The following is a 25,229-nucleotide window of genomic DNA, read 5'->3' on the forward strand; positions in this document are numbered from 1 at the left end:
GACGTCGAGCGCATAAATGCACGTGTAACCCATCGAACCAGAACCTCTACATGACCTGCGTTCCTATCCATCTAGTAGGTAGTTTCGTCCGCTCCATCTACATCGAGCCATCTGGCCTCAGTCCAAATCACGTGCGATTTCATCTTGTGGATCAGCGAATTTCGTCAGTCTGGACTTCGGCCTTTGGCTTGTCCGGAGAGAGAGTCTGTTCGATCACGTAAAACCATGCGACACCCAGGTTTGACATTGGTAAAGCCTTCGACTACTATCTACGCAAGCGCTCTTGCATGTATGATTCTAGCAACTCAACCACTCCGTGATGCTCCTCCTCTACCGCCCATGATAGTGGCGTCCGACCGTCGTTATCCTTCGAATCTACGTTGGCACCCCGCTCTACCAGCAGCTTAACCACCGACTCGTGCCCTTCCTCTGCCGCTAATGATAGGGGCGTCCGACCGTCTTCGTCCTTCGAGTCTACGTTGGCACCCCGCTCTACCAGCAGCTTAACCACCGCCTCATGCCCTTCCGATGCCGCGTATGATAGTGGCGTTCCACCGTCGTTATCCCGAGGGTCCGCGTCAACATCATCCTGCTCTACTAGCAGCTTAACCACCGCCTCATGCCCTTGCTCTGCCGCGTATAATAGAGGCGTTCGGCCTTCGTTATCCCGAGAGTCCACGTTAACATCGTCCCGCTCTACTAGCAGCTTAACCACCACCTCATGCCCTTCCCGTGCCGCGCATGATAGTGGCGTTTGACCGTCGTTATCCCGAGAGTCTACGTCAACATTGTCCTGCTCCACTAGCAGCTTAACAACCGCCTCGTGCCCTTTCTCTGCCGCCCAGGATAGCGGCGTTAAACCTTGGTCGTCCTTTAGGTCCACCTTCGTATTACGCTCTGAATCAACGACTGCTGCTACCACGCTGGAAAGGCCATGTCTTGATGCGGTGTGCAGTAGAGTCGTGCCTTTATCGGGACAGTGATAAGAATGACGATCTATCATCCGATATTGCCGGGTCCAGCACTCTAGGACATGACATGAGGGCCATTGGAACAAGTCTAGCAAGTCATCTTGGGTTATCCCTTCTGCCTCTACGGACGCCGCGTGCGACATCCATTCTGTTGTAGCATATCGTAGGAATGGGAACTTTCTTTCGAGGTCCTGGGCGTTGTCACAGCCTTGAAGGTCTTGCTCGTCTTCCCAAACTTCGAGGTCTGGCTCGTCTTCACTAGCTTTAAGGCCCAGTCCATCTTCACTGTGGTAACTGAGCACTTCAGCCATGGTAATGTACCGAATACAGGATCTCGATAGTCGAAAGTGCGCACGACCCTTCACACTACGGTTCGAAGAGCTGTCGAGCCTTTGCAGCCCGCTTTGAATGAGGTAGTCGTTGACTGACTGGTGAATCAGCTGCGCTATTCGTCGACCCTCATAGCCGTTTTTTATCTCGACGAGACCCCCAGATAGGCTTTTCACCCTTCTCTCCATCTCCTCGCCAGTCTCCACGTAATTCGGGGAATTCTGACGCAACTCGCTGAGTGACTTGTAAGGGCAATCCGCATCGACTGCCATTGCAAAGCGGAGTTCGTCCACTGAAAGAGGTTCCCGCGCGAAGCATATCCACTGCATTAGCAGCAACGTTTGGGTCCGATCTTCATCTTCGATCCCGCCTAAAAGGTCTCGGTAAAGGTTTTCTAGCTCTGGTGGTATCTCTTCAAGTTTCTTCAGGATGGCCTTCATGGGAGTTCCTCTCAAGTGTAGCTGCAGGACAATCGAAACAACGAGGACAACCCATTGGAAAACGCCGGACGCCCTCTCAACGATCTTCTCCGTCAGATCAATGGCTTTTCCGAGGTCTGAGAATCCACCGTGGAGTCTACCTTCGACATAGGTCACTATATCCAGATGGTTTTCGTCTTCCATGCAGATCGTGAGACCTCGCTCCAGGGCCAGAATAGGATAATGTCGGCATGAGAAGCATATGCCAAAAGCCTCGATAGGAGCCAGCTTCGAGGTTAAGCTCTCGAAGAACGCTATCAGGTCTCTCGCATTCTTTTCACCACATTCGTCAAGTGCGTCAATGTGCAGGCGTATTGAACACGCCTTCGAGGCGTCCAGGATAGTGTCTTCCAGAAACTTTTGGAGTTCCGTTACATGCCACTCCCAGGTTTTCCCCGGCTCGCCTTGGGTTTCGCATTTCTTCTTGAAGATGGAATAGAACTTGGACAGCAACTCGGGAATTTGATCCAAGACCTGGTGCAATAGAGACCGAAACAGACCGAGAGGGTTTCTCTGGAGAGGGGCGCCACCACCGTGGAAGAAGAATGAAGCTACCACAAGCTTGGTCCGAGATGCTCGCTCCTTGCTATGCTGAAGTGCGTACTTCATCAGCGTTGACTTCCCCGCCCCAGGCTTACCCTTAATCCAGAGTAGCCCTTGATCCTGATCAAGCCAAGTTGTGTAGTGCTTGTGCTCGAGCAGCCACGCACACGTCTTAGAGGCTTCATTTTTGATGCCGTTGGCCCTCATGTTCATCTCCGGGTAGAATAAGGAGCGCAGGCAGGCTTTGAGCAGGTTAGCATAAAGAGCGATTGCCGTTTGGGTAAGTATTTGTAATCTCGCTCAATTTGGGTCTTTTCACGCATCTTTGCCTCCTGGCGTGCTATCGTACGCTAGTAATCAGCAACATGTAGATTGGCGATCCTGCAGGATTTGTGTGGTTCACGCGTACCTCGTTCTTTCTGTTCGACAATTGTTATCCAATCCCGTATGAAGCGAAGGATATCCTGGTAATCTTCTTCATCCCGCGATGCAAACCTCTTAAGATCGCGGTGCTTCTTGTCGAATCCAATCTTCTGTGATCCATCTATAACTGCGGAGTCCTCGTCCACCACCTGAGGCTCATGTTACTCTCATTACATATACTTGCAGTTCAAGGATCGGCACTCACATGCATGATCGGAAAGCCAAATACAGACTCCATTACTGCTTCGAAGACACATACGGTATTTCTTGGCCTCAGCCGCGCCGTCAGAAACCGCATGAAGCTCTCGTGCAGCTCTTTATTGATGCGAGATCTACAGTCCATGATCTCCAGCATGCTGGTGCTTGAACCCTTCCAGTGGCTGAATAGAGACACCAATTTTCCGAACACCGTAAGTCGAGCACCTTTGTGTGGAGTTCCTAGGAAGATGAAGCCTTGGGTTTGTCGGCTGATACTACGGTAAACCTCGTCCGCGCCGTCCCCGCTTGCTATAACCAAGGCCTTGTTTCGTCAATTCTCTTCATCTGTAGATCTAGAATGTAAGACTTACTTGTTTGATTATAAGACCACCAAAGCTGTGGCCAATAAAGATGATAGGTCGGGCTATCTCCTACTGGGGGTAAGCGCTTCTTGGTGAAGTTGCCGCCACGTTTCCGTGGTGTCAGTCTTACCTCTGGTGTCTGGCGTTTCCTGTGGAGCGTGCGGAGTAAGTCCTCCCCATAGTCCTGTAACGACTTGCTGAGGGCGTTCGCCTTCCATACAGTATTATGATTGAAAGCCATGACGCGCGTGTTGGGAAGGTCTTCCGGGAGAAAGTCGCGTAGCCACATGGGCCTAGCGGAAGGGAATGCTGAGGTATTGTGTTCATCACTTTTGGGGGCTAGCCAGGTCGTTTTCGGGTTCGATGCGAGGCCGTGGACGGCAATAATACTAACAGCAAGGGAATGAAGTCAGGCTACAGAAAGGTTGAAATAATGCTGGAGTAGCACCAACTCAGCTATAATAGCGCCTTCCAGAGCTCCGTTGCTTGTGCTGTTTCGGGAGAACACCTCTAAAGACCTCCTACGTAGGTCGTTGGCTCTAGTGCGGTGGAAGATTGCTTGCGCTGGCGACAGAGCAACACATAGCATAAGGTCCAGAAAAGCGAGAACAGAGAGCGGTATCGTATAAGCGGAGAAAGTCAAAGTGCATATCAAAGTCATCAGAACAAAAAGGGCGAAAAGGGCAAGGCTGAAGACACGATGGAAAAGGCTATCCGATAGAACCACCGCCCACACCAGGTACAAGACTAGAAGCGTCGTGGAGACTACGAGAGAGTCCATATCGACAGTCTAATCTCCGGTGCTGCCGTGACTGGAGCCCTTGTGGTCTGAACAGGTTCGAGTGTGGAGAGGTCGACGAAGGCGGAGACATTAATGTGGCGCCGCGCTACCATTTCGGGGAACTGCGACTGTCCCGACTGAACTTCTGGACCAGGATCTTTCTTCGACGCTTTACGTATCACAAGGTTCACGGGCAGTGCGGTGCGCACTTCGCTCAATGCTATGGGCCAATGCTGTTTTCGTTCGGCGTTCTGAGCGCGGCACTCGCCGCCATGCAAGTGGCTTTAGCGGCTCAATGGAAGCTGATGTCGAGACAAAGGTATCCAGAGCACGACTTGGCGACCTCCGTCCACAGCCCCAAAACTCTCCGCAACCACAGCCACACTGAGATTCCAGCACTTGGAATCCCTTCCCCAACCCGACGTAGCACCTCAACGCTCACTGCCTCTTAAACCTCCACACCTCCGCCGTACATCCCCATGCCCTTACGGCCCCTAATTCCCCTGAAAATCACCCTTCAGATCTTCAAACTCCTCAAACATCCCAATCCTCAAACCCCTCAAACCCTTCAGACTTCTCGAACCCCTCATACCATTCAATCCATCATATCCATCACACACCTCAACCCCTTCACCCTCACCCCTACCCCCTCAGCGGCAAAACATGCTGCGCAAGCACAACCCCCCTACAAAGCGGACACTCCGGCCTCTCAGCCACCCAATCCCTAATACACCCCCAACAAAACACATGCCCACACGTCGTGACGCCCGGATCCCGCATCGGCTCCAGACACAGCGTGCACTTGCGCGCCTGCTTCCCGTTTATCCACTGCATCGTGGCCGGGTTCGCCAGATCGTACCGCGGGAGGGGCGAGGCGGGGGTGTGGGTCAGCCGCTGGAGCTCTGAGGCGGGGTGGTGGTGCGTGGGGGGTGACTCGGAGAGAAGGAGCGCGTTGTTCGCGGCATAGTCGTTCGGGTTTAACGAGACTTCGACGCCGTGGTCTAGCACTGCCGTCCCGCCCGCCACAGCCTCCGCATTCGCCGCTGCAGCGCCAGCGCCAGCGCCGGCTTCGGCCTGCCCACCCATCCCCGATTCAACGCCAGAGCGGACGCCCTCCTGTAAATGCAACCACGCCTGCACGCCTAGCTGCAGCACGAGCAGCACGCCCAGCACCTCGTACCCGACGCGCTGGTCGCCGGGCTCGACGCGCCGTGTGAAGATATAGCGGAGGCGGAGGAGCCGCTTGCTGAGATGGTAGTAGGCGCCGGTGAAGTAGAAGGTCGCGAGGCTGGCGGCGTAGATGGGAGCGGGGGAGGTGATGGTGTCGAGGTTTGCTAGGATATACGCCATGAGCCTCCTCTTTAAACTGCGTAGCCTGGCTGTCCGCTGCTGCTGCGACCCTTTCTGCTTTGGCGGCTCGCGCAATCGCGCCTCAAGCGTTTCGCGCACCCGCCGTCGAAAGGCTGGGAGTACTCGACCAAGCCCGTACGGCACAAGCACACTCCCTAGTATGTACCCCGCCCGCCTCCCCACGCCCGCAAGCCGCCCGGTCTCGCCCTCAATAAGCACAACATCGCAGTACTCCTCCCCAAGCGTCCTGTTCCCAACCCCGGTTGTTAGAGCCAGATACAGCAGCTCAGCGGCGGTGCGGGCGTCGGTCGCGTGAGCGTGTGCGAAGCGCGCCCCGAGGGCTGAGCGGAGTAGGGAGGAGAGCGAGGTCGAGAGCGTGCCGGCGAAGTAGGCGTCTTTTTGGTGGGTGCGGATTATGTCGGGGGAGGTAGCGAAGGGGTAGGTGTGGGTGGACATGACTGCGGATTGGTATCCCTGGTCTAAATCTGTGGGCGTGCTAGGTCATCGAGCTGTGTGCGCCGGACGTGGTAAAGTGTGTTTGATGCTGTGTAGAGGTGCGGCTCAGGACGTTGGAGCTCGTGCTTGGGATGCGCGATGCCTCGGCTCAGGGCCCGGCTCGCGGCAGACGGCGCGCAACTCAATTCAGACGACATCGGCACCTCAGCTTCAACCCTGCCTTATCAGCGGAACTCAAACCATCTCTGGTCGGGCGCTTTCAGGCTTAGGCGCGTTCTCTGAGGCTACTCGTACCCGAGATGTCTTCAAACAAGCGGCCGAAGTCTGATTGACTGATCGTCTCTTGTTTGGGGCCGCAATAGTTGATCCCAAGCGCTTACGCCAAGCGGATCTCTTGCCGCAGACGCGAATACGAAGACTCTATCGGAGTTGAATCACACCGGCTTGCTGCCGGGAACTTACTTAGAGAGGCAGATAACAGGAGCTTTGCTACTGGGTAGTATATCAACAAGCCCCCTCCCCGCTCCGCGCTCCCTCCATCTCTGTCCGCTAACAAGCGCACCTCAAACTTTCGCAGCGTTGATCTTTCGTCCCTCAGAGTCAATTTCTCGCTCATCCCTATCACCACCAGCCCAGCATCCCACCATGTCCTTCACAGCCGTCAACCTCCCCCTCCCCATCCTCCTCCATTCCCTCTCCCTAACCGGACTGGGCCTAACTCTCCTCCTCCGCCCCCACCGCTCCCCTTTCTCCTTCCTGACGCGCCGCGAGATCTTCGCCTCCAACATCTCACTTCCCTCCTCTTCCTCCCCCGCTAAACCCGCCGACTCCGCAACCACCGCCTCCGCCTCCGTCGCACACCCCTTCCCCCGCCGCGTAATCGACACAACCGCCCACGCCGGCACAGCCGTCACAGCCGTCGGCCTCTGCTACCTCGCAACGTCCTACATGCCGATCGAGGAGAACCAGTTCCTGCACGCGACGGTGCCGATCCGGGTTGTGACGGTCGGGCTGCTGTTGAGCACCCTGGTGCTGCGAGGCAGCGAGATGAGTCAGGAGGGGTGGTGGGAGCATCTAGGGTTGGCGGTGTGGGATGGGATTGGGGCTGTGGGGCTGGGACTTTATTTGGGGAGCTGGGACGGCCGGATACCCGCGCGGTGAGGGATTCGAGTTTGGAGAGCGTGGGTTGGGAGGCTGGATTTGGGAATTGGGATCTGGGGGTGTGGGCCTCAGGGCCCTGGATGGGTTGCGCTCAGGGTGTGCCTTTGGCAAAAGGCTTTTTCATGGCTCCCGGTCTGGTGAGGGTTCGAAGATCTGTTGTATATAGCTGCGAGATCGCATCATACAGGACGATGAGGCTCGTAAAAAAAGCCGATGTGATGCTGAGCTGCCAACGCACGTGACTTTCATTGAAGACATCACAGCCTGCAAGTATGCGTGCTTCACGTGGACGTAACACCACGGCGGTTTTGCACTTGCGTTTATGCTAGCTTTGATTGCAGTGGATGATTCCACATCATGTAACTCGCTGGGGAAGCGGGCAAGGGCCATTCAAATGGTCCGGTGCGGCGTCAAAAGTCCTTCATATCTCCGGAGGTGGACAGCCAGAAGGGCAGTCCAGAAATTGAAAGCACCCTACATGACTAGTGCATTGAAGAGCTAGACTGGTAGATAACGTTAACTCTCTACTGTATAGGATTAATCTATCTGCTCCACACTTGACAAGATCATGAGTCCAGTTTGATGGTGAATCCGGGGGTTGGAAGCGATCGATGCCAAGACGCTAAACACGTGACGCCGTTGAACCATGATTTGACGAGCTCACTTCAGAAACCGTAACCTGTCCGTCCTCTATCTAATACCGTGAGACAGCACCTCAATACTCGGGCCACGACCAAGTCTCTCATGATACCGCTCCCTCTTCGAGCCGTATCTTCATCCTGCAGGGTCCTTGGCCTTTTCCATCCGATGATGAACCTCCGCAGGATGAATCTCAGGTGGTATGCCGCTTGAGCGGAATCTGTTGCACCGGCTTCAGGTCGGTGGACCGCGATGCCCTTGGCCAAGTGGCGTGGATTGCCTGATATTCAAGAGGTGCGTCAGTAATGGCTCGTTCTTCTCGTGGCGGTAAGGTAAGATCACCCACGGGAGGGTAATCCGGAAGCAAGAGGCCCGCTTCTAGGCTCGAGCTCGGGTCTCGTCTGAAGTTGGAGCTGGCCTGGGAGCGCGGAAGACTTGGTCCAGGAAGAGCTTGGTTTCCACCGTGGTCGCTGCCATTTTGGCCTCTGCGCTTGAGCAAGTGCCAGACAACGAGCACCGCTGGAGGGCAAGCAACAATGACGCCGAAGAGCGTGATGAGAGCTTCGGTGGAGAGCGGCATCGCGGAGGACAGTATGGTATCAAACAAGTTACGAAACGTGCCGAGTGTCCGGAGCCAACGTAAGGTAGAGCAGTCAAAGCTAGAGGTAGTGCAATGGCCGCCATCTTAGCTCTGGAGGAACGGCCTTCTTGTACCATGGTTGGAGCACGAGGCGGCGGGATGAGAATACGATCTACAGAAGAGAAGATTTTGGACCGCACCAGTTGTTGTTCTGTCACGTCGGCCAGGTGACGACATGCGCAGTGCATACAAAAGATTTTGGAGCTCCTCCAATATAAGCATGATAAAACATCGGAAGAGCAGAGTCAGATTTTGGATCATACCAGTAATTGTTCATTACCAGCTGTGGCCAAGTAACGAGTCGCGTTGCATATGCAGAGGGTTTTGGAACTTGCGAATGAGAGTCTTCCGTGGCTGACCTAAAGAGAAACAGCCACCGCAGGGTGGCGGACAGATTTCGGATTGCACCAGTAAGCAAGTATTTTTCAATGACACAGCAGCCGAAGGACGAGCTGCCTTGGGCATGCGAAAGACTTGGGAACCCGCGAATTGAGGATCACCGGCGTCCTCGCGGCTCGTTCGAAGACAGCCACCGGAGTGGGGCGGGCAGATTCTGGTCTCTACCAATGATCTTGATGCGGCTGTGGTGCAGGTACACGTTAAACCCTCTCCAATCGAACGACGGCGGCCATGGGAGGCTGATCTGCTTGGCGGTTGAGGGTTTTGGCGCAGACCAATGGGCGGTTGCTGCATGCCTTGGCGCATTAGCGGCGGACACGTCGTATAATACAAGCTCCCGCTTCCAACTTGCACGGCGTCAGCCTTGGTTCTCTCCGAGGATACAAAGTGCGGCCTGTAGGCCATTTTCTCTAACATTGAATTCAAAGACCGTGCCAGCCTTCCACCATCGGACCCAACGTTGAGCTCGAACCGCCAGTTTTTATCACGTGACCGTAGCGCCAATGGAAGCTCAATGGGAACACCACAAGCCCACGATCCGAAATCTCTACTTGACGCAGGATAAGACCCTTAAGGATGTCATCAGCCACATGCAGGAAACATGTGGATTCCACGCCAGGTTAGTGCCCTTACAGTTTTTCGGCGTGCTGAAGTCTATTGGTTGTTGTATGAGGATGCGGCAAGATCACGTGGGGCACGTGACATGCAGGGCTGGCGGAGGCAGCGAGATTGGGTTAATCCACTATCGATAGCTGATCGTGTCAATAGCAAAGCTCAATACGAGCGTCGCCTCAAGCAATGGGACTTCCGCAAGTACTTTAAAGCCGCTGAGTGGAAGGGTATTGATCATCGTGTCAACAAACGGAAAAGAGAGGGCAAGGAGAGCGAGGTATACAAAGACGGAGTACTCGTCCCAAAGGAAAAGATTCGAAAGGAGGCGGCAAGGGCGGCCTGTACGGTCGAAGAACGATATGGATCAGGTAAACTCGTCCTTTCTTCAGACGTGCCGGTCTCTTGTCTGATTCTTCCTCAGCACCCAGTCCGAAAACGCCGGAAGGATTCTCAGTTTGTACGCCGCTAGCGTCTTTTACTTTCGCGCTTCGGACGGAAAACCTTCCTTGGTTCCGGTTCCAGGATTACATTGATGCCCAAGGTAAGAGTCTGCACATCTCCGTCAGTGATCCAACATGTATTGAATCCATAATCCAGTCAGCTTTCACCACACCGCGACCGTATCGAGCCTCATCGTGGACGATGTCCGATTCGGTCTGCCCTCTAGCACCGGACGACGGGCACTGGATGAACCGCATCCCCTCGATAGCTCATTCCCAATCGACATTTCGAGGAGTGGAGCTCCGTTTCTGCTGAGCTTAATCAAATCGGCTTCCGAAAGCGCCATACAGGGCGTTGAGAACATCATTGGAAGCTTTCGCTCCCGGATTCAGAATGTTACCCTGGAAAGATATAATGGAGAGCATCTATCCATCATCAAGAAGATGTCTGGATGTTCGCACGACGAGATGTTGCTGCAGTTCCTCAAGTACCTCGTCTACTTATCATCAAACAACCAGCTTGAACAGGACGACCGCATGAAAACCATTCAGTGGATCGACCAAAACGACGGGCATGCGGTGCTTGAGGCTCTTCTATCTACCAAGCTGCCAACCGTTGAGGCGTTTGCAGAAGACCTCTTCAGGAGTGCAATACACGCGGGAGACGTACGCATCGCACAGATATTGCTCCGTGCTGGCGTGAGCCCTAGTTTACCGATGAACAGCATTCCAGACCTCCCCCTTATGGTTGCTGTTAAAGCAGGCAACGCCCGACTCGCTTGGGCACTACTCCACGCTGGCGCAGACGCTGGCGCATATGAAGATATACCTCCGGCTCGAAGCAGTCGAACAACTATTCTGCAAGCAGCTACAGAGAGCGGAAATGCCGAGCTGGTCAAGATGTTGATCAACGCAGGTGCAGACGTCAACGCTCCACCAGCTGCTTATTCTGGACGAACTGCACTGCAAACAGCATCAACGAAAAATGCTGAGCTGGTTGAAATGCTGCTCCTCGCTGGCGCAGACGTAAATGCCTCTCCATCCGAGCAACATGGATTGACCGCGTTACAAGCAGCAACAACACAGCGTAATAACATCGACATTGTCCAAATGCTACTTGACGCCGGTGCGGATATCAATGCTCCGCCAGCTGACTATCGCGGTAGAACCGCCTTACAAGCAGCTTCTCATGTAGGGGACATTGAACTAGTCCAAATGCTTCTCAGCGCTGGCGCAGACGTAAACGCAACCCCAGCTAAAGTGTATGGGGTAACAGCCTTGCAAGCAGCAGCGAAGCAGCCTGGTCATATCAACGTGGTTCGGCTGCTGCTTGAGGTTGGCGCAAGCATTAATGCCCCCTCAACTTTCGGGCTTGGAACTGCACTGCAAGAGGCATCACAAACGGGAAGCGCCGAACTCATCCAGATGCTTCTTGATGCAGGCGCAGATGTCGATGCTCGCTCTAATCCACAAGAGCACACTGCACTGCAAATTGCATGTAGGAGAGGCAGTACTGAAGTCGTTTCGATGCTGCTCGACGCCGGTGCAGACGTGAATGCTCTGCCAGCCCTGGTTTATTCCTCGGAACCCTGGAGCGGGCCAACTGCATTGCAAGCAGCATGCTTGGAGGGGGGGGTTAACCTCGTGCAGATGCTGCTCAACGCTGGCGCCGAGGTCAACGCTCCTGCTTCTCACCAGGATGAAACTGCACTACAAGCAGTATGTGGAAGGGGTGATATCGAGCTTGTTCGGATACTTGTTGATGCTGGCGCTAATGTCAACGCTCCTGCTTCTCGTTATGGGCGAACCGCACTACAAGCAGCATGTGAACAGGGCAACACCAAGCTTGTCCGGATACTTATCAAGGCTGGCGCCAAGGTCAACGCTCCTGCTTCCCGTTACGGGAAAACTGCACTCCAAGCAGCGATGGCCGGAGATTGCAGAATCGAACTCATTCAGCTGCTGCTTATTGCTGGCGCAGACGTCAACGCTCCTGCTTCTAAGTATGGGCAAGATGCGCTGCGTGGAGCGATATTCGACGAGTATTCTGGATGTGTAAGCGACATCGAGGTTGTTAGAATACTGCTCAGTGCTGGGGCGAATGTTAACCCTCCCTGTTCTTCTAGAGGCGGGTCAACCGTGTTAGAACTAGCAGCATTAGTAGAGGATGTCGAGCTCGTTCGACTGCTCCTTGACGCCGGCGCAGAGGTCAATTCTCCTGTCACTTGTCGTGATAGAACCGCACTGCAGAGAGCGATAAAGTGGGCGGACGGGGACTTCGAGTTCGTCCAATTGTTTCTGGATGCTGGAGCACAGATCAATGCACCTGCTGCTAAACGAAGCGGCAGGACTGCGCTACAAGAGGCAGTAGAGCAAAACTGGATCGAGCTCATTCAGGTTCTACTCGATCGCGATGCAGATGTTAACGCGCTACCAGCTCGTTCTCGAGGTGTAACTGCCCTCCAAATAGCTGCGGCTAGAGGCTATATGAAGATCGCTCACTTTCTCCTCAATGCTGGTGCCGACGTCAATGCTGCACCGGCAAGATACCACGGAAGGACAGCCCTTCAAGCAGCAGCGGAACATGGACGCATGGATATGGTTCAGCTGTTGATCAATGCTGGAGCAATCACGGACAGCTCAGACCGTAGCCAGTACGCAAAGGCAAAATACTTGGCGAGGAGACGTGGGCACATTGCTCTAGCCAAACTACTCCAAACTCAATGCGATCAACTCCATATGACAGAAGAAGGCGAACGGGATGGGTTTCACGAGTTTGACCAAGGATCTGAAGCCAGCTCTCGAAGCGCTGGATCAGAAAGAGATTGGGAAAGCTATGCAGACAGCGATACACACAGCGATGCAGACAGCGATGCAGACAGCGATGCCGGCGACGATGCGGGAAGTAATCGAGAGATCGATGTAGAAAGGGATTTCCCACCGCCCTCAGCGGGACACTTGTTGTGGGAACCAGAAGGTTGGTTTCCGCCAGTGACGGGTTGTGAAGTATTTGATCCTTGGCTTATCTAGGCGCATCTGGCTATTGCTTTGTCGATTAGCGGTCCAACTTGCACAAGCACCGTGGCAGGAAACACAGTTCTTCAGCGCCACGGTGAATATGAATGCAGCTATGCTTTTGTCAGCTTTACGCAGACCTGATGGTAGAATGTAGAACACTGCGCAGCGTGAGATCGCTTGGTCGCTTCCGAATATGTGTTATATGATTGCAAAGTTGGAAGTGTTAATATGAAGTAAATAGAGGTGTCTACGACCTCTTCAAAAAGAGATCTAAGTGAAGTGATAACCCACACTAAGCCAAACATCAAAAACCTCGCGGCCCGAAGACTAGTTTCATAGAGACTCGCCTCAGCAGCAAAAACATCAAAAACTCATTTCTGAAGAAAACCGCCGCCGAATTGGGGGTTTCTTTCCGGGCCTAGATCTTAGCTTTCCTGCCTCATAAGTTAGTTCGATAGGTGAGAATAGAACCAACGCCTCTAAACTATTGTAAACAGAGCTCGAGCCAAGTCATTGCCTACTTGACGAGCACGCAACCCAACCGGCCACAGTCGTTACCTACTGGGCGGAGGTTAAGGTGAGCTTGGTGACTCATATCGTATCACTATGCGAAGACATGAAACCATTACGCTTGTGTGGGAGCACTGTTCGTTGAGTGTCCGTTGATATCCATATTGGCCTGAGGTTGCGGGGACAATTTCCGCTGATTTAAACAACTGTGGATCTGGAGAGTCGAAGGCGATGCCGCTGGCAGTGGAAAGTGAACGATGTTCTACGTAGCGCTCTGAAGTTCCCGTATTGGGAAGAATGCAATATCTGTAGGACGACTGCGAAAGTGACAATGGCAGAAAACGGCGCTGAGCCTTCCTTACGACCACCTCCCTTCTCGCAGGTTACGGATTACAAACGACCTGAATCCTTCCTCTCAAACTGCTTCATCGTGCTGGTCTCGATATTGCCGCTTTCGGAAGAGGAGGGCAGTCCGTAGAACGACGCAGGACCGGGACCGAGGCAAGAATTGGGGTAGGAACAAGAATCACGACAGGGACAAGGACAGGGACAGGGACAGGGACGGGCGGACAGCAGCGGCGTCCTACGGCAACACCCATGTTACCGTATTTGGATGAGAAGTGTCGATTGTAGAACGACGCAAGACAGGAAGACAGGAGGATATCCCAGCAGGGACAAGAGCATGGTCAAGAGCAGAAACAAGAGCAAGCCCAGAAGCACGATCACGCCGTTCCACACGCCCACCCCTACCACCGCAATCAGTAGTCCACGAATCTCCGCGCAGCAAGCCCAGCTACCACACAAGAACCACACCGCGCCTCAAGCACGAGTTCCTCCCATCCCACAGCCCCACAGGAGCGCCTCAGCCGCCTCCGCCGCCCCAGCCGCCTATGCCTTGACCCAACGCAAGCCCCGCGCCTTCCACAGCCACGGCCTCCAGCGAGGAAGGGAAAGAATAGCTGGGCGCACGCGATACGGCGGTCTTTGACTCAACGCGCCGAAGGGGCTAGCTTAGTGGCGACGTTCCTGGTTCGCGGGCCCGGGTTTAGATTGTTTGGCAGCTTCGTACGCCTTTTCTCCTCCTGTCCACTTTCCGGGCCCTCTGCGCTCTCTGCGCCCTCCACGCCATCTCCCCGTCCCCGACCTCCATCCCGCCATTCCCAACCCCCATCCCACGCCCCCCGTCCCACCCCTCCCTCGCATCAGGAAACTTTCACGTTCCCAGTCCCACCATACCCAGACCTCAGCAACCAGCCAAGCAGTCCACGCATCCCGCACACAGCCAGCAAACACGCCGACACTAACGCGCCGCCAGCGTGCGCGTCCATGCGCGGTTCGTCTCTCCTCCCCATCTCCAGCACAGGATAACTCCAGGCCTAGGTCCACAGCGCCACCACCCCGTGCGCGATCCGCGCATCCGAGCGGGGAAGTCAAACTCGAGGAGTGGCGCCCGTAGCTGCGGTGCGGTGCGGACGCTGCACACGGCGGATGTGCGCGTGCGGCGGCGGAGAGATGGGCTCGGTGTCAGTCGTTCTCAAGCAAGGGGTGTTGGGGTGGAGGGGTCAGCCGCCGCGGACCCAGCTACGCGCTGTTAGTCGATTGCACGCGAGGAGGAGGGAGGGGAGAAGGGGAGGACGGGGTCGCGGACCCGTGCTCGTGCTCGTGCTCAAAGTCAGGCGTCGCAGCCGCGTGTCGAGCCTCTTGGGCAAGCCCGTGCGCGGCAGCTGTTGTGCTGGCCTCACGCGCATCCACCTCCTTGCTCTTGCCATCCGCCTCCCCATCCGCGCACCCACAATCATACTCCTCATCCACATGCGCACAGTCATACTCCCCCTTCCCCAAACTCCTATTAACCTCATTATGCACCACGCACCCCCACCCGACCGCCGCGTTCCTGCTGCCGACCTGCGGCGGGAACTCCGCCATGATGGCTCCAAAGTGCGCCGCGCATTCGCCGCACGGGTACAGCCGCTGGAAGAGGTGGAGGTATGCGCGGAGGGCGGAGGAGTCGGCGGGGGTGGGGGCGGCGGGGAAGCGGGAGAGGAGGGTGTGGAGGTGGTGCCAGGAGGCGCGGCCAAGGAGGGCTCTGTGGGGGTGGTTATCAGTATCCGTAGCTGCAGCTGGCAATGGCGCTTGGGGTTTTGGGGAGTGGGATGCGCTGAGGGAAATGGGGCAGTGCGGCGGGACAGTGATGTGCGAGGAGTTCACGAAGAAGGGAGGGGGGAGTGAGGGAGGTATCTCACTTCGCAGTCTCGTTCCCCAGCTTTGGAGCAATGACGTGGCCATGCAGCAGCTCCTCCGGCACTACCCCATCCTCCACACCACTCCCGTGCTCTCCACCCTTCTGCTCATCCTTTTGCGCTTCTCCCTTCACAGCTCCAGCCGGCGCAACAGGCGCCTTCGGCCCTTCATCGGCGGCCTGCTGTGGCCGTATGGTGTGCAGGCCGTGGAGCGAGGTACCATCGTTGGACGGGTGCCGGAGGGAGGCGATGAAGAAGATGGTCAGGAAGCCGGCGGTGAGGAGGAGGAGGGTTGCGAAGCGGCGAGTTACAGATGGCATTGTCGGGCGGATCTTGGTGGTGGATGTTAGAGCCGCATATGGCGAGTCTGGAGTGCTGTGCTGGGAGATTTAGATGGAATAGGAGAGACTGCGAAATGTTCTTGACGTCGGAGTTAACGGCGGAAGGGACCACGCTTTCCCTTTCGGGGTCGCAATACAGTGCCTGAGCTTGCGCGCGCTGGTTACGCGCTGAGTCAGCCCCCACCGCCGACATCGCAGCGGACAGCAGCGGCACCTGGGAAAAGCGCGGATAGCTGAGGCTGGCCCTGATATTCGACACGACCTCGCTCTCCTCCAGCCATTGACTCTTACACACAGCTCGTTACAGCTTCAAACCCTCTCCTACACCTCGCCAATACCACGCAGTCTCCCAATATGGCGCCGACGTTTCCTCCTCCGCCTGTGAATACGATAGGTGAGCGCCTGCCCTGGTCGCGTAGCGGGTGGACTGATGCTGACAAGTGCAGACTGGAACGACATCGGGTTTCGCGTGCGCGAGGGTATGCGCCTTTCTTTCGTCCTCTCCTAGATGCAGCCATTGCGCGTCCAAACTATCCTCGCCGACTCTCCGAATCCCCTAGCACCGCCAACCACCGCCCGCAGCACCGCACCGCGAAAAGCACAAGCTGACACGCCGCAGTAAACGGCCACATCGAGGCCCACTACAGCGTCAAGACGGGGAAATGGACGGAGCCGGAGTTCGTGACGGATCCGTACCTGCGGATCCATGGCATGGCGCCGGGGCTGAACTACGGTGGGTTCCCACACTCTCAAACCGCCGCGCGTTCGGGGTGTTGGTGTGAGGCGTGGGTGCGGGGCGTGAGATAGAGAAAGGGAGATGGAGAGCAACAACCACGGTGCCGAAGTCAACCGCCAGGGCATCACCGCTTTCCAAGCCCCATCTCCACCGCCGCCGACCACCCGCCCGAGCCGCACGCAGCCCGCCGCCTCCTCGAATCCCATGCCAGTCCCCGTCCCAACCGTCGCCACCGCCCCATCCCCCAGGACCGCATACCTCAGCACCACACCCAGCTAACGAAACCCCCCAGGCCAACAATGCTACGAAGGTCTCAAGGCGTTTCGCGCCCCCGACGACAAATCCATCCATATCTTCCGCCCGCGCATGAACGCTGAGCGCATGCAGCACTCGGCGAGCTTCATTTCGATCCCGGAGGTGCCGGTTGAGCTTTTTGAGTAGGTCGTTTCTTTGGTTGTGCGGGTGTGGTGTTTGGGGTGGGTTTTGCTTCCCAGTGAGCGCCTGGTACTTGACGCGCCTTTGTTGTCGACACTCTTCGGCCACTCACGCGCTTCCTTTCCGTGGTGTACTTCACTCCCTTCACACACTTTCCGTCCAAGACAATTCCTGTTTCTTAACGCACTCTCCTCGCCTGAAGCGCTTCTCTTTCGTGGCCAATCCTCCTCCCTCGACGCACGTTCTTCCACTAGCGCATCTCCCTCCTATCAGCCACTTCCCTTCCTCAACGCACTCCCTCCCCCCTTTGCGTTCCCTTTCTCCACATACCAGCTTCCCATACCCCGTCTCCACCCCCCCCCACGCTCCCCCCACCTCCTCGCCCCACAGCTAACCCCCCGCCAGAAAATCGGTCCACGCCGCCGTCGCCCTAAACGCCGCCTTCGTCCCTCCCCACGCCACAGGCGCGGCGATGTACATCCGGCCCCTCCTCCTCGGCACCTCCGCGCAACTCGGCCTCAACCCGCCCGAAGAATACACCTTCCTCGTCTTCGTGCTCCCCGTCGGCGTCTACCACGGCGTGCGTCCCGTCGCCGCCTTGATCCTCGAGGAGTTTGACAGAGCCGCGCCGGAGGGGACAGGCAGCGCGAAGGTCGGCGGGAATTATGCGCCGGTGCTGAGGTGGAGCGAACGCGCGAGGGGGGAGGGGTTCGGGATTACGCTGCATTTGGATAGTAGGGAGAGGAGGTGGGTGGATGAGTTTAGCACGAGTGGGTTTGTGGGGGTGAAGGGCTCGGGTCAGGAGGGGGAGAGGGGGACGACGCTGGTGGTGCCGGATAGCAAAAACGTGATTAAGAGCGTGACCAGCGATAGCGTGTGTCGCCTTGCGGAGAGCTTTGGGTGGAAGGTCGAGTGCAGGCCCGTGAGTCTCTCACCCTCCGCGCTGGATCCACGGCGTTCTGCTCCCCGTGCCGTCGGAGAGACGAAGGCGGGCTAACACGTACCACCGCAGATCCCCTACACCGAACTCCCCGCCTTCACAGAAGTCATGGCGGCAGGCACAGCCGCCGCCCTCGTCCCCATCAAGAGCATCACCCTACAATCGAAGAACGATAAATTTGTCTACCGCGATGAGAGCGATGAGCCCGGCCCGGTGTGTACGAAACTGCTCACCACGCTCAAGGGGATTCAGCAGGGCAAGATTGAGGATAGCTTTGGCTGGTTGAGTCGGGTCAGCGAGGAGAGTCTTGGGGTTGGGAAGGCGGGGGCGAGGGGAGAGGGGAAGAGGGACGAGGCGAATGGGATGGTTGATAAACTGCCCTAGTGTAGAGAGGGAGAGGGGAAGGTGGGGGTGCTGGGGTAGTAGGTGGGCTTCTTGGGGGTCGAACGAAGGCGGTGAGGGGATCTGGAGTTTTGAGGGGCGGGGTGGCTGGATGGGGAGGAGGGTCACTGTTGGTACATCGTTGCCCTCTTGCAGCTTTCGGGGATGGCGAATTGAAGCGCTGGACGCGCTGAGGGCGCTGTGCATCTCAGCCTGCTGGATATTAGCCTGCTAGACTACAACCTGCCGTGTCTTTGCGTGCTGCACCTCAACTTGCTACATCTCAGTCCGACGCACCATAAAACTTCTTACGCCCCAATCTCCAAAGCAATCCATTGAAGCCGTATACTCATCAGCCCAAAATAATGATCGTTGCCCCCGCGCAGCCGCCCGTAACCCACCGCGAGACGCTGGCCTTGTGCTGTTGATGGTAGACAGCCGCATACGCAAGGGTAGCATCGGCGGGCGTATGCCCCCACCCGAGCCTTCCATACCGATGCGGCGGTCGAGCGATTCCTAGACTTGTCGTTAGTAGGTGATAGTAAATTTCCGGCAGGTCTGTCCACCCTTCGTTCCTCTAGCCGCTACGTACACGCCGTCATTTTGATCATCAATAGCTCACGTCGGACAAGATGACGAGCTACGTTCCGCTAGGATCCTTTCGTGCTCGCACGGTGGAAGGAGAGTTTCGATGCTGTTCCCGGTGGTCAGCGATTCGTAGATCTACCCACCCACGTCGTGGCCAAAATAACGCCGACTCCAGGCTTATGAGCATGGAAAATCAACCCTTTACCACAGGGTAAACACAATAAAAGAATAGTCTGCATAGCAGAGTGTAGATCTCGAACTGTGTTTCTTATACCAATTAAGTACATATATGAGCTGGCATTGATTTAGAAAAACCTTAAACCTGTGTCGAAGGGTGATGTTCATGGTTGGAGTCGGGGTATCTTTGGCCACGACGTGCCACCCTTCGTTGCACCTGACGGATACCTTCAACATAGCAAGCAGCCGCATGCGCCGTTGTGCTATGTAATCAGTTTCTTCCGTCAGCGGTTCAGCGTTCGGCCGTTCGGCCAGTGCTCTCCGTGTTGATGCGGCGGATGACCATTTCCTGTATCTTATATGTTGGCCAGGAGTTAGCAGGTCTAGCGTTCGATAGCTTGACTGTATGCCGTTGATCCAGCAAGCCGTGTTATGCATTGATGTACCTGGTGACCAAATCTCCGTGATTCGGGGAACGAGGTGCGGCGTCAAGATCAGCGAGTTCTTGGTGCGGGACTTGATTGTCAGCCATCATCGTTGAACTACATGTTGGATATCTGCCAGGGCTAGTGCATGTGCAATGTTGATTCTTCAGCATTTCGGTCCGCTCAAGGATCTGAGCGTTGGAACTGTTTCTTACCACTTCTCATGGCAGCCCGGGCAGTTATGTCATTAGATCCTGGAACTGTAGCGGCTCCTAAACCCAGACCCAGCTAGTCTTCGCAACTTGGGCATCCGAGCATCAAGCCCGAATCCTCAATGTCCCGGTCGAGTGTCCTAGAAAAGCAGATCGTGTGGTGTAACAGCACCCTCGCGGTTTTAACAGCGAATACCTTCACTATCCGGCAGTCTGCGGTGGACCATGTAGATCGCGGCCTCGGCCCTGGATAGATAGGTCTCTTACAAGTACGTTCGAAGAGAAAGTTGGAGAAGATCTGATGAGGTCTGCATCGGTGGGCACAGCGGTGGAGTTCTAGACCGAGGAGCCGAAGTGCTGTGGAGGCAAAGTTGACCGGGGTACGGCATACCGAGTCTGCGTAGCTGTGTCAGTTAGCTCTTTGGTTTAGATGGAAGGCGGTAGAGGTTGGGAAACACCGGAAGGAATAGGGCAGGAGATGCGGAATGCGGAGAGAGTCACCGGTTGGGGTGCTAGATACGGAAGAGACTGGAGCTGCTGAAGGCGTTGCAGGTTTGGCCTGATGAGCAGAGAGCATTGTAGGCGGTAGCATTATTTCAGTAGCGTTGTCTCTGTGGTGATGTTGTTGATAACTCCTTCATAGAGGCAAGAGCCCTCGGCATCTGACCATTTGCATAGTAGTTAGCAGCGGGAGAGAGCCGGTTGCTGAGGCTATAGGAAGGGGAGTAGAGCTTGCCAATTGATCTCGAAACCCCTAGGGAGCTGAGGCGTCGTAGGGTAGCCAAAAACAGGGACAGGGAAAAGATTTTGGCGGCTGTGAGCTCGGGTCTGAACGGCGTAGGATGTTCGATCCGGTAGCACTTTAGACGCATGGCTAGGTATCATAAGTCGTGGAAGAAGGATGGATGGTAGACGCGATCCTCAGTTTCATGCTTTGCTTCCAGAGTTGTGGCGGGATGATAAAATCGGGGGACCTTTGCTGGCAACGTTGGGACGGGCGTGTATTTCGTCGCTACTCTTTACTGATGGTGTAAGCTGGAGTTGTTAATCACATGTCCAGATCACCGTGAACGCGCCATATTGATGAGGACATGGTGTTGACTTAACATGGGTCTTCAGGCTTGAATGTCGAAACGAAAAATTATGCCACACAATACCTCTGCGGATTGGGGTGCTGGGTAGGCGGTTCCAATCGGAGTACATCCCATGCGAGGGAAAGCGCCAGCTGGAAGTAAGTAAGAGACTGTGGAGGTAGTGGGTCTAAAGATCCAACGTTTGAGCCGGTCCTCTGGCGGTGGCTCCGCGAACATATCTGCGGCGGAAGGAGAATGAAGTCTTCACCAAGGCGTCTCGGAAGACGGAAGATTCCTTGGAGCACCGGTAATGATTGCACCATGTTGGAACGGGCAGGAAATTTCTCGATATTCAATCAATGGTCACACCATCACGTTCCGATGCGTAGTAGCAGTGGCAGCAGAAGCCTTATGCTGAGGTAGTTGGCTAGCTACAGAGAAGCCAGCAATCTCCAGCTTTGAGAAGTACAAGAAGTGCAATCGCCGTCAGAGCTATCTCAAGATCCGAAATCTTCCACTGAGAAGCCGCTTTTGATTAGAGAACAGAAAGGAAATTGCTGGTTGAGAAGCAGGAAGCTCAACACTGCAGACATGAGCTGGAGAAGTAGAGAGCTGCACGTGTCGAGGGTGCCGCTGAGACGACGAACTGAATCACCATCCAGAAGAATCTACTACAGTATCAGTCCCATTGATCGAAATCCAACAAGGCAGCAACATACCAGGACACAGTAGCATCATCGCCGCTCAACAGGTGCTGAATCCCAGTGTGATCGTGCTACAACACTTGAAGCTCGAGACCTTGCCCTCCATCTTCGTCCCCTTCATGTCTGGCTTTGAGTTGTTATCGATCCTCATCCAGCTGGCATGACAATTGCTGCCACTACTCTCGTCAGCATACGCCCCAAACAACGCTCATCGAAACAATTGGCCAGACAGTGTGACGGGGCCACTTACTCATACACATGGCAGTAGTAGTTATTGGCGCGCATCCAGAGGGCGTCAACCTTGTCGTTGAAATGAGGCGTGATGTTGTAACAGACATTGCGGGATATGCAGACGGTGTGGCACACGGACAGGGCGCACACGCTGACGTGGAGTTCACACATCTGCTCGGCCGAGGCGGCAACACCGGTGCTCGCTGGCAATACAATAGCATCGTTCGCCTCGAGCGGTGGCGCAACGTCGACAGTATCGGGCACGGAGGAGGTGTCATCGAACGCGAGCGAGTCGGCGGTGTCGGAAACATCAAGCGTGTTGCCATCATCGCGAGCTTGGATGGTTTCGCTGGGCGGAGTGAAGTCGCACCTGAAGCTGTAGAAGTCGCCGCCAAGCTGCGTCGTGTCGGTACGGCCGCTTCCAGGATCGATCCTCACGCCCTTGCCCTGACGGCAGTTCTCATCCCTACACTGTTCAGCATGCTGCTACTTGAGATCAGATCCGAGTACTCACCTGAAGGCCTGGCAATAGTGCGCTTCCCCGAACGCCGCGAACCGATTGGCAGGATTGTTGATCGCCTTGCTCATGTTGACACACTGGCTGGAAGGAATGCAGTAGACCTCGCAGGAGAGATCATCGATGCAGATGTTGACGAGAACATTTGGCGGGCCGCAGGAGACCTGGCGCTTGTGAAGCCAGTGGGTGAGATCCTCAGATGGAATGGAGCTGCATCTAAAACTGGAGGGCTGGCCGCCAGTTGCCATGGTCGCATAGCCCTCTTGGTCGATCTTTCGGCCGCTGCCTTCGCACTTTTCATTTCTATGACAGTCAGCTTGGTGACCAACTGAGAGTTAATGGTGATCAAGTGAGGGAGACGTACTCGTATGCGTAGCAATTTGCAGCCATGTCGGAGAGGGATGAGGTAGCTTCATCGGTCATTGCTTCACCGAGACTGGCGACGACGGTACACTCGTACGGGAAGACGCAGTGGGTGCCGCAGGACTCGTCGGTGCAAAGACGGACGGGGATCCTACCCCACGTGCAGACGATCTGACGTGCCTCGAGATCTCGAGCCATGTTGCGGACATTGTCGCTGGCATCACCACCATAAACAAAAGAGTCCGATGCGAGAGTGGTGACACCGTCGTCCTCAAGGGTATCTTCACCGATGGTGGTAGTGACGACGATTGTTTCGTCCAGCTTCTTGCAGAGGTAGCTCTTGATGTCCAGGTTGGGATCGAACGCCGTGAAGATGCCGGGGTACCGGATGGCGTAGTTGTGACCGGCGCAGTCCCTGAGCCTACTCAGTGTTAGCCGTGCAACGCTACCGAGAGCGCTTGGTCGTAACTTACTTGTAGACGACGCAATAGCTCTCGATGACCGGAAGGAAACTCCAGACAGAGTCATTCGCCTCCAGTTGCATGTTGTAGCATTGACCTTGATTCAGTTGACAGGCAGCTAGAATCAGTGCCATCGCGTGGCGTGGCGGAAGAGGCCTTACGAGACCGTAGCGGACATAGAGCAGGTCGGAGGGGTATCGCCAGTAGGACTCGTCTGAACACGGCAAAGGATCCCCCTTCTGTAGGTCAGCTAGATCAACTGACTTGACGTATTCAACGCCAGCATCGACGGTACGGACCGCATGAGCGAACCCAACAGCCGCGACAGACTGAAGCGGCTCAGCAACCCCAGCACGATGAGCCTCGGGCACATCCTCAACCCACTCAACATCCGGATAGGCCTCGAGACCCTCAGCACCGTAGTCCCTAGACGCAAGAGTCGGTGAAGGACAGTTCTCATCAGGCGGGTTCGGCCAGAAGGGACAGGTGCCCGGTGGCTTCTTCCAGCCCGGAATGAGCTTGCAGCGGTAGCTCGAGACAATGTTCTTCATCTTCGTCTCGCGGACCTCATCGAGGTCAGGATGCAGAATTGGCATTGCGATGCCGTTGCATCCGATGTGTCTGAGTATGTCAGTTGCATGATCCACACATCTCTGCGAGGAGGGGAAGGAATGAAACGAAAAAGAAGAACAAAACTTACTCAAACAAAGCGCACTCCCTATCCCAGTACAGCGGCCAAGCAGTCCGGATGTCGTCGTTGCTCTCCTTGCGAACATCATAGCAGACGTTGGGATCGAGGCAGCCGTAGTAGTAGACATAAGTCTTCTTGCTAGTGCTGTTGCCCCAGCCGAAGATCAGTTTGCCATCTGGGCAAGGTTGCGCGGCTTTGTTCAAGACAATGTCGACGGGGCCGACAAGATCTCCGGAGAGAGAGACGGGAGTGCCGGAACCGGGAGCGCTGAAGAGCGCGGTGAGCAGGAGAAGGACTGTGAGCCAGTCCATCTTGATCGATGCTTCAACACTTCAACTTTAGTCAATGTGGAGAGATCTCGCGCGTTCAAGGGTTTTGCTAACGTTGTCTGCAGAAGTCAGCGGTGTCCTCTTTATTAATTGAAGAGATGCGGACGCGTCAAATTGATAGAAGAGACGCGTGTGTTGATGAGAAGCTATGTTGCGGTGAAGGATGGAGCAGCGTCTCAGTGAACTAAAAACATGGGGTGTGACCGTGGACGATAATTCAACATACCTTTCTTCAAGTTATGGATGCCGTCCAGTGCTTTTATGCAAGGGTTTGAGAAGAAGATCGCACTGTTGTCACGGTTTTGAATAGTCAATGTGGCGATCTTGTGGTGACGAAGGGTGTGAGAGGAAAGGCAGAAAACGAAAAGGCCGGGCGTCAGATGCAGAGGCAGACACCGTGGTGATGTAATCTTATCTCTCAAGCAGTTGTCACGCGCTTCGACTCGGCCACAAGTGAAAGCCGGTTACTGAAGGCAAACGATACCTGGGGATTGACACGATTCACAGTTGAGCCGGCAGCCAGTCTTGACATATTGATGATTCGCATCCTTTAGGTTACATTTAACTGATTACAATCACTTCTCTTCTGAGCAGGCGCTGCATCAGATGAACAAATGTTACTGCAACGAGACTGAATATTGATGACCATGATGTGTGCCGCTCCGCATAGTTCCCACTTTCAGTCTTGATACTGGACCTGGGCCTCAATGGAATCGAACTGAAAAGATAGACCAAGGATCTGAGAAACAACAAACAGGATGTCGAGCATCTCTATCCGAAAGCCATCAAATGCCCTGATTTCAGACCAAACACGAATAGATTTCTGATGAAGTGTGGAGAATCCTGCCTGGAGGCAGTGTTTCCAGTAAGTAGGTGGCAGTATATATTTGTGCCTAATTGGGGAAAACGGTCCAATACCGCCGGTATTTCGGTGATTTGCCAAGGCAGTGCTGGTAGTCTAGATATCAGCCTGCCTTACGGCCCTTACCTAGGTACTAAACCTTGGCTACTTCCTCAGCTAATCACCATTATGATTATAAACCGGTCTTATAGACCTCCGTCGATGGCACTGG

The 25,229-nt window shown here is 55.2% G+C and overlaps 7 protein-coding genes across 7 annotated transcripts; 3 read left to right on the forward strand and 4 right to left on the reverse strand.

Moving 5' to 3' along the window:
* Nucleotides 1–265: 265 nt before the first annotated feature.
* W97_05028 (uncharacterized protein) lies at nucleotides 266–3,595 on the reverse strand (the record flags this gene model as incomplete). The annotated part of the gene is made up of 5 exons (XM_007782916.1): nucleotides 266–2,565; nucleotides 2,733–2,895; nucleotides 2,952–3,266; nucleotides 3,316–3,375; nucleotides 3,437–3,595. The coding sequence occupies 5 exons, from the start codon at nucleotides 3,593–3,595 to the stop codon at nucleotides 266–268; spliced, it is 2,997 nt and encodes a 998-aa protein (XP_007781106.1).
* Nucleotides 3,596–4,729: 1,134 nt separating this feature from the next.
* On the reverse strand, nucleotides 4,730–5,893 carry W97_05029 (uncharacterized protein; the record flags this gene model as incomplete). Its single annotated transcript, XM_007782917.1, has 1 exon — nucleotides 4,730–5,893. One exon carries the CDS (start codon nucleotides 5,891–5,893, stop codon nucleotides 4,730–4,732), a length of 1,164 nt encoding a protein of 387 aa, XP_007781107.1.
* Nucleotides 5,894–6,538: 645 nt separating this feature from the next.
* Nucleotides 6,539–7,054, forward strand: W97_05030 (uncharacterized protein; the record flags this gene model as incomplete). Its single annotated transcript, XM_007782918.1, has 1 exon — nucleotides 6,539–7,054. The coding sequence occupies one exon, from the start codon at nucleotides 6,539–6,541 to the stop codon at nucleotides 7,052–7,054; it is 516 nt and encodes a 171-aa protein (XP_007781108.1).
* Nucleotides 7,055–9,435: 2,381 nt separating this feature from the next.
* On the forward strand, nucleotides 9,436–12,814 carry W97_05031 (uncharacterized protein; the record flags this gene model as incomplete). The annotated part of the gene is made up of 3 exons (XM_007782919.1): nucleotides 9,436–9,712; nucleotides 9,766–9,885; nucleotides 9,942–12,814. The coding sequence occupies 3 exons, from the start codon at nucleotides 9,436–9,438 to the stop codon at nucleotides 12,812–12,814; spliced, it is 3,270 nt and encodes a 1,089-aa protein (XP_007781109.1).
* A 2,079-nt stretch (nucleotides 12,815–14,893) lies between these two features.
* Nucleotides 14,894–15,872, reverse strand: W97_05032 (uncharacterized protein; the record flags this gene model as incomplete). Its single annotated transcript, XM_007782920.1, has 2 exons — nucleotides 14,894–15,398; nucleotides 15,556–15,872. 2 exons carry the CDS (start codon nucleotides 15,870–15,872, stop codon nucleotides 14,894–14,896), a joined length of 822 nt encoding a protein of 273 aa, XP_007781110.1.
* A 375-nt stretch (nucleotides 15,873–16,247) lies between these two features.
* Nucleotides 16,248–18,388, forward strand: W97_05033 (branched-chain amino acid aminotransferase; the record flags this gene model as incomplete). The annotated part of the gene is made up of 6 exons (XM_007782921.1): nucleotides 16,248–16,287; nucleotides 16,340–16,372; nucleotides 16,513–16,626; nucleotides 16,922–17,066; nucleotides 17,470–17,986; nucleotides 18,077–18,388. The coding sequence occupies 6 exons, from the start codon at nucleotides 16,248–16,250 to the stop codon at nucleotides 18,386–18,388; spliced, it is 1,161 nt and encodes a 386-aa protein (XP_007781111.1).
* A 3,422-nt stretch (nucleotides 18,389–21,810) lies between these two features.
* On the reverse strand, nucleotides 21,811–24,138 carry W97_05034 (uncharacterized protein; the record flags this gene model as incomplete). The annotated part of the gene is made up of 5 exons (XM_007782922.1): nucleotides 21,811–22,261; nucleotides 22,310–22,615; nucleotides 22,677–23,096; nucleotides 23,149–23,757; nucleotides 23,837–24,138. The coding sequence occupies 5 exons, from the start codon at nucleotides 24,136–24,138 to the stop codon at nucleotides 21,811–21,813; spliced, it is 2,088 nt and encodes a 695-aa protein (XP_007781112.1).
* Nucleotides 24,139–25,229: the final 1,091 nt, after the last annotated feature.

The sequence above is a fragment of the Coniosporium apollinis genome (genome assembly GCF_000281105.1).
Source record: "Coniosporium apollinis CBS 100218 chromosome Unknown supercont1.23, whole genome shotgun sequence".
Lineage (NCBI taxonomy): Eukaryota > Fungi > Ascomycota > Dothideomycetes > Coniosporium > Coniosporium apollinis.